Source organism: Lolium perenne, chromosome 6, assembly GCF_019359855.2.
Source record: "Lolium perenne isolate Kyuss_39 chromosome 6, Kyuss_2.0, whole genome shotgun sequence".
NCBI classification, from domain to species: domain Eukaryota; kingdom Viridiplantae; phylum Streptophyta; class Magnoliopsida; order Poales; family Poaceae; genus Lolium; species Lolium perenne.
The window spans coordinates 208,743,632-208,751,823 of NC_067249.2; the positions used below are offsets into that span (position 1 = coordinate 208,743,632).

The window sequence follows — 8,192 nt, forward strand, 5'->3', positions numbered from 1 at the left end:
GATTTGGAGAGAATTTCATGATTTCATGCATCCAATTAGTGTACCATTTCGTAGCAAATTTATCATTTCTAAAAGAGATTGTTAACCTTCTTTTTGCGGTTAACATGAAGCTCTGTTTCCTGAAATCCATTGGAGCTAAACCTCCTTGATTCTAAATAATGACACAATTAAATATTTTAATAAATAAATACTCAAATTATGTATAAAAAATGTTGAAATGAACAAAAATGAAAATGGGTTTACCGTGCTATAGCGCCCCTATTGCGCATACAACGACTGGAGATGACGGCCCGCTACTTTTCCTTCAGCAACAAAGAAGTGTGTGTACTCCCTCCAGATTACAATAATTGCCTAAAAATAGATGCATGTACATAGTGAAACATATCTAGATATATTTATTTTTAGGCGTTTATTTTGGACCAGAGGAAGTATATTTTTTAAGGAAATTGTAGGGGTTGGTTTGGGATTGCTTATTTTAACCGTATTTTTAATACTTAAAATGTAGATTGATTTCGGACAGAATTTGGATTGTGCCGACTACATCCAAAAGTAACCCCATTGACTTACACGAGTCTAAAGGGACGGCGATGTAGGAGTGAACGAATGTGCATTTCTGTGACAAATATTTTTCTCCCCTGGTTCAACGCACGAGCATTTTTCATAGATTAATCAAACTTTATAAAATTTTAAATTTAACCAAACTTAGAAGGTGAGATAATTGTGAAAGGAGGGAGTAATTTGGAATGAGTCATTACTTCGTTAATTTAAGTGGAGAAGCCGCCCACTAATACAGTTGATCGAGTCATCATCTTGAGTACGTGTGGAGTGAGTAGTGTGATCTCCAAGCGACAGGGTCGGGTCGGGGTGTAGCGGTGGGTCCGGTGCCTGGTCCTTGGCTTCTTTAAATTTGGCTCCCCACCGAGGCAAGGCGACACACATCCACAAGGCCACAAGCTACGATTTCAATACGGACGCAAACGCACGCGACACAGGACCAGCTCCGTTAGCATGAGCTCGTCGGGCCAGCTCAAGCGCCTGTTCCAGCTCCTAGTGAGCAACCTCCTCACCGTCGTGGCGGTGCCGCTCGCCGCCGCGGCGCTGCTCAAGGCGGCGGAGCTAGGGCCCGATGAGCTGCTGGGCCGGGTGCGCGCGCTGCGGCCCATGCACATGTTCCTGGCCACGTTCGTCCCGGCCGCCGCAAGCATCGTCTACCTCAAGCTCCGACCACGCACGGTGTACATGCTGGACTACGCGTGCTTCCGGCCACCGCCCAACTGCCGCGTCCCGTTCGCGGCGTTCCAGGAGCACGCCCGCGTGTGGCCGGGCTTCGACGAGCGCAGCGTCCGGTTCATGACGCGGCTGCTGGAGCGGTCGGGGCTGGGCGAGGAGACGTGCCTCCCCTCCGCGCAGCACTACATCCCGCCGTCCCGGGACCTGGAGTCCTCCCGCGCCGAGGCGGAGCTCATCATCTTCTCCGCCATCGACGACCTCCTCGCCAAGACGGGCGTGTCCCCGCAGGAGATCGACATCCTGGTGGTGAACTGCAGTCTGTTCGCCCCGACGCCGAGCTTCGCCGACATGGTGGTGAACCGGTACGGGCTTCGCCCGGACGTGCGCAACGTGCACCTCGCCGGGATGGGGTGCAGCGCGGGGCTCATCTCCGTGGGCCTCGCGAGGAACCTGCTGCAGGTGGCGCCCAAGGGGTCGAAGGCGCTGGTGGTGTCGACGGAGACCATCACCCCGAACTACTACATGGGGAAGGAGCGCGCCATGCTGCTGCCCAACTGCCTGTTCCGCATGGGCGGGGCGGCGGTGCTGCTCTCCACGAGCGGCGCCAACGCGCGGTTCCGGCTGGCGCGGGTGGTGCGGACGCTGACGGGCGGGAAGGACGGCGCGTACCGGTGCGTGTACCAGGAGGAGGACGACCGGGGCAACGTGGGCATCAACCTGTCCAAGGACCTGATGAGCGTGGCCGGGGACGCGCTGAAGGCGAACATCACGGCCATGGGGCCGCTGGTGCTCCCGGCGTCGGAGCAGCTGCTGTTCGCGGCGTCCTTCATCGCGCGCAGGGTGGTGAACAGAGGGGTGAAGCCGTACATCCCGGACTTCCGCACGGCGTTCGAGCACTTCTGCATCCACGCGGGCGGGCGGGCGGTGATCGACGAGCTGCAGCGCAGCCTGACGCTGTCGGACGAGCAGGTGGAGGCGTCCCGGATGACGCTGCACCGGTTCGGCAACACCTCCAGCAGCTCGCTCTGGTACGAGCTCGCCTACGTGGAGGCCAAGGGCCGGATGCGCCGGGGCGACCGCGTGTGGATGATCGGATTCGGATCCGGGTTCAAGTGCAACAGCGCCGCGTGGGAGTGCATCCGCCCGCCGCCGGCCAACGGCGGCGCCGGAGGGCCCTGGGCCACCTGCGCACACCGGTACCCCGTGGAGATCCCGGACGTGCTCAAGCATTAGCCAAACCAACTGGGCTCTTGCTCTCTTCTCGTACGTGCACATTCCTACACACACGTTCGGTTCACCCGTACACAAGAAAAAAAAAGACGCCACACACACTAGCCGGTAGACACTAGCTAGCTACTCCACCGATCGATCTGTGGCTCTGTACTCCTACCTACGTAACAACAACTATTCATTGCTGCATGCATGCATCCATCCAGTTCATGTCTGTCGTTGCATCAATGGACTTTTCTTCTACCTTCTCTCCTCTCTTCTTCCCCACCCGACCCCTACCCCTACGAGCTACTACTGTGTTTAACCCCAGATCACGACGGAGCGGCGATGGGATCTGATCGGAGACGACGTGAGGACGGTCAGAGGGTAGCTCGTGGGTGGGCTTCAGGTCCCTGACCAGTCTAGTTAATCCTCGCCAGCTCGCCACAGTGATCCGTCTGCCACGCTCGTGGTTTGTGCGCCGCTGCCGCCGGTTGCTCCAGTACGAAGTTGTCTGCTTGCTTTAAATCGCCTGTCGCCGTCGGTGTACACTCGTCTACCTACGCTCGTTTCGTGTGATCATCAGTGTCGTGTACACAAGTCCCTTCGTTTCTCTTTCCAGGGGATTCGATAACGTTCTTGCCTTAATTCAAACTAACTAACTAACTAGAAAGAGACCTTGTGTAAAACTGGGAATAGACCTTTCCTCTCCTCTCTCTCGAAGACTATCGCTCCTGCCCCCTTGAGAGTCGACTGCCCCCACCCCGGGCCAACCTGAAGCCCTCGCCGGCGGCGATGCCGTCCGGGGATGGTGGAGGAGAGGTGCCGGTCGTAGTCTAGGCTTTAGTTGTAGATCTTGCCGGCTTCTTGCCGTGCCGTGGTGTGATGCCCGAAGGTGGAATCCAGATCCTGCGGGCTGGATCTGGATGTTCATGGTTCTCCCCTTCATTTCCGTTCGTCTCCGGTTGCAGGAGGTCTGGCGGAGGCGGGGATGGGCACCATGCGTCTTCTCCAATAAGGCTCCTCTTTTCTCTCCCTACAGGCTGTTCAATCCGGTGCTCTTCCGCGGCGTCAGGTGACGACTGGCATGGCGTTCCTCCACGCCACCGTGGTGGTGGTTGGCCGGACTTTGCCTTGACGGTCAGGCCTCTCTCAATAAGGGCTTCTTCTTCATTCTGGCGGTGATCTGTTATTGCTACTTCTCTCTCTGTCTGCCCTTGGACCTTGGTGGTGCGGAAGGAAGTTGGAAGCTGCCGGTGGATTCCTGTAGGATTGGAGGAGTTCGGGGAGATCCTCTCAAGCATGTGCCCATCCAAGCTCGAGGCAGCTCTGCCTCAGCTATCTCTGGCCAACATGGCGGCAACACTGCAACCTCCAACGAGGAGGCCTCCTTCTTTTTTGCTGCGGAAGCTCGACGACACCTTGCCACCAAGTGGTCTCGTCCCCGGTGGCTTGACGACGGTCGTTGGCAGAAGACCCACACCGGGAGGGAGCCCACGAGCTCCTTGCTCTTGTTCCTCGGCGACGACGCCTGGAGGATGCCGGCGTCTGGTGGTAGAGACACCCAGGTCCTCGATTTCTTTGATCTAGTTATTTGTAGAGTGTTTTCTGTAAAGTGAAAGCCCCCTTCTTCAAATACTAGGTTCTTAGAGCGAGTGTTATATAAGGGGCTTTTTGTAAAACTTTGTGTAACATCCCAAAATTTCAAAACAAAGAGAAAATGAATTTCTTTTTTCCAAAAATGAGAACCAACAAAAACTTTTCTTACATAGAGTGCTATGCATAGTGCTCATACCTAATACTTGTGTTTTGCCATGATGAGTGTTCTTATGCTTATATGATAAACCCTAAAACCCTAAAGTGATCAAGTGAAGATCACAAACCCAATAAAATAAAAGAGAAAGAAATCAAACAAGAAAAACCCTAAACCCTAACCTTCTCAAACCCAAGTGGATCTATTTTGAGAAACCCAAAATAAAGTAAAAAGACATATGTGGGCATGTAGCCCTAATGTGTAAATTTTGGAACCCTACCTTTCTTACTTTGCTAAATGGTGGAGAACCATTGCAAAACTTACCAAACCCTAAACCTCATCCCTCTTGTCACCGACCTTTGAAAAACAAAATAAAAAGAAATGATCTTAATTAAGAAAAAGGCATATGCAAGCCTATGGCTACTTTTTGCAAATGCTAAAACTTTGTTTGTCTACCTTGGTAGATGGTTTGGAAATACCTCAACACACTCAACCAAGTACCTACCAACCAATTCAAGTGAGAAACAAAATAAAATCAAACATATGCATAGAGGTATATGTGGCACTTAGCCAAAATATCAAATCTTGACCTGGGCACCCACATTGCCCCAAATTGGTTTGAACCTTTTACCCAACTCAATCTAACACCAAATAAACCTCACTCTTGTCAAAATGAAGCAAAGAAAAATAAAAGAATAAAAAGTAGAAAATCACAAAAACCCTCACATATGGCTTATGCCATTTTTACAAATCTTTGACCTAGACCAATTTGACCTTCACCATTAGTTGTAATATGTTACTAATCACTTATTACAACTTTTGTAATCAAAGAAACACAAATCAAATCAAATTCAAACTCAAATTGGGATCACATATGATAATGGTCAAATCTGCCATTTATAAGCTGGTCCCTACTTTGAGCCCTTGCAATTCAAGTTTTTCAAACTAAACTTTCCCAATTCTTTGCACCTCATCCAAGAGCACATGAAGGAGAACAACTTTGGTAAAGACCACCATGTCAAATTCATCTTGGATCAAATTCTATGCTCATGTAAAGTTGGGACTTTTTAATATGAGCAACAATCTCACTTTGTCAAAATTTTGCTATCCTTTGCTTTCTAAAATTCCATCACCCCACATAGATGTCTCTGGTCATTTACAACTTAACCAAACCCACCATTTTCAAATTTTGCAACCATATGAACTCAACCAAATTTGGGCAAATTTTGCAATTTGCAAATATGGAATAAATTCAACACTATTTGAAATAGTGTTTTTGGCCAAACCAATTGCCCCATTTCACTCCACCTTGCTCCCCTGTCCCCTCTCTCCCTACACCATGAACAACAACCCTAAGAGGGGGGCCAAACCTAGCATGGCATGGCCATGCCGGCCATGTCACACATGGCACCCCCTCCTCTCTTCTCCTTCCCCTCAACCCTGGCCACCATGTCTCTGAGCTCCACCACACTGCCCTACTGCTGTCTAGCACCTCCACTGCAGGAAATCGACCAGATCCTCGCCAGAAAACACGCGCCCTGGGCAATGCCGAGGACGTCGTGGACGCGTCCACCGGCCAGCACTGGCCACGCGCAGCTCCGATGAACGCAGCCTCCCCCGGACCCTCTTCCTTCGCTGTTCGCTCCGCCGTCGCAGCGCCAACCCGTGTAACACGCTCCTGTGCCCTCGCGCGAGCTGCCATCGTCGACATCATCGCCGAATTACAGCGCCTGTGCTGCCAGAGCTCGCCATCGCCCTCACTTGCCAGGACCGTCCCCCACCTCGCCATCTAGCTCCCTAGCACCGCCTAGACGCCGCCTACATAGCGCCCACCTCACCGACCCCCTTCCCTCGCCGGAGACGCTGTGTGGCTGTCGACCTCGCTACACACCCCACGGCCACCTCGCTTCCTATAAATACAACCTTCCCCGCGCCCAACTCTTCACACCAACCTTGCTCCCCTCTCTCTTCTCAAGCTCCTCGTCCACTCCTCTCCCTCGATTAGCCACCGGAGTTGTGCAATTTCATCGCCGGAACCCGCAGAGGTGCTGAGATCGCCGCCGTCAAATTCGGCCACCATCGAAGACGCCGTTGGTACCTGATAACCCACAATTATAGGGGATCGCGGCAGTCTTCGAGGGAAGTAAAACCCAAATTTATTGATTCGACACAAGGGGAGGTAAAGAATACTTATAAGCCTTAACAACTGAGTTGTCAATTCAGCTGCACCTGGAAAAGCACTAGTAACAGGGGTGATGTGAAAGCAGCAGTAATATGAGAGCAATAGTAACAGTAACACAGCAGCAGTAGCACAGGAGCAATGGCACCGGAAAATAGTTGATACTACTTCCAATGACATATAGAACAAGTATATGATGATGAGAGATGGACCGGGGTTCCCAGCGATCTACACTAGTGGTAACTCTCCAATAACAAGTGTTGGGTGAACAAATTACAGTTGGGAAATTGATAGGATTGATAAAGCATTAAGACAGAACATCAATTCATTAATCATGTAGGCATGTTTTCCATATATAGTCATACGTGCTCGCAATGAGAAACTTGTACAACATCTTTTGTCCTACCAGCCGGTGGCAGCCGGGCCTCTAGGGAATCTACTGGATATTAAGGTACTCCTTTTAATAGAGCACCGGAGCAAAGCATTAACACTCCGTGAAAACATGTGATCCTCACATCACCGCCATCCCCTCCGGTTGTCCTGATTTCTGTCACTTCGGGGCCTTTGGTTCCGGACAGTGACATGTGCATACAACTTCTAGATACAATCTAAGCAATAAGTATAGAGCTTAAATCTAAGATCATGCCACTCGGGCCCTAGTGGCAAGCATTAAGCATAACAAGATTGCAGCAACAATAACTTCACAAACTTTATAGATAGACTAATCATAATGTATCATCCATCGGATCCCAACAAACACAACACCGATTACATCAGATGGATCTCAATCATGTAAGGCAGCTCATGAGATCATTGTATTGAAGTACATGGGATAGAGAGTACCAACTAGCTACTGCTAGAACCCGTAGTCCATGGGGGAACTACTCACGGAGCATGATGGAGGCGGTGGCGTCGATGGAGATGGCTTCCGGGGGCACTTCCCCGTCCCGGTAGGGTGCCGGAACAGAGACTTCTGTCCCCCCGAATTGGAGTTTCGCGATGGCGGCGGCGCCCCTGGAGTCTTTCTGGAGTTTCGTCAATTGGTATCGCGTTTTTAGGTCGAAAGGACTTATATAGGCGAAGAGGCGCAGGAGGGGCGACAGGGTGGCCCCACACCAGGCCGGCGCGGCCAGGGTGTAGCCCGCGCGGCCCACATGTGTGGTGGCCCCCTGGCTCTCCTCCGACTCCCCTTCGGTGTTCTGGAGCCTTCCGGGAAAAATAAGATCTTTGGCGTTGATTTCGTCCAATTCCGAGAATATTGCCCGAACAGCCTTTCTGGAACCAAAAACAGCAGAAAACAGGAACTGGCACTGTGGCATCTTGTTAATAGGTTAGTTCCGGAAAATGCATGAAATCATCATAAAGTGCAAGCAAAACATGTAAGTATTGTCATAAAACAAGCATGGAACATCAGAAATTATGGATACGTTGGAGACGTATCAGCATCCCCAAGCTTAGTTCCTACTCGTCCTCGAGTAGGTAAACGATAAAAAGAATAATTTCTGTAGTGACATGCTACTTACATAACCTTGATCATACTATTACAAAGCATATGAAATGAATGAAGTGACTCAAGGCAATGATTTATAGTTGCTAACAAATAGATAACATATAGCAAAACTTTTCATGAAGAGTAATTTCAAGACAAGCATCAAAAGTCTTGCACAAGAGTTAACTCATAAAGCAATAAATTCAAAGTAAAGGCATTGAAGCAACACAAAGGAAGATTTAAGTTTCAGCGGTTGCTTTCAACTTTCAACATGCATATCTCACGGATAATTGTCAACATAAAGTAATATGATGAATGCAAATAAGCAAGTA

General features: G+C 50.3%; 1 protein-coding gene across 1 annotated transcript; it reads left to right on the top strand.

Moving 5' to 3' along the window:
- The first annotated feature begins 918 nt into the window (after window positions 1-918).
- LOC127306249 (3-ketoacyl-CoA synthase 5) lies at window positions 919-2,674 on the top strand. The gene has a single exon (XM_051336874.2). The coding sequence runs from the start codon at window positions 1,009-1,011 to the stop codon at window positions 2,461-2,463; it is 1,455 nt and encodes a 484-aa protein (XP_051192834.1). The 5' UTR covers window positions 919-1,008; the 3' UTR covers window positions 2,464-2,674.
- The last annotated feature ends 5,518 nt before the right edge of the window (window positions 2,675-8,192 follow it).

Bases quoted from the DNA above. Each gene is read 5' to 3' on its own strand.
- LOC127306249 (XM_051336874.2), top strand. From the start codon at position 1,009: ATGAGCTCGTCGGGCCAGCTCAAGCGCCTGTTCCAGCTCCTAGTGAGC.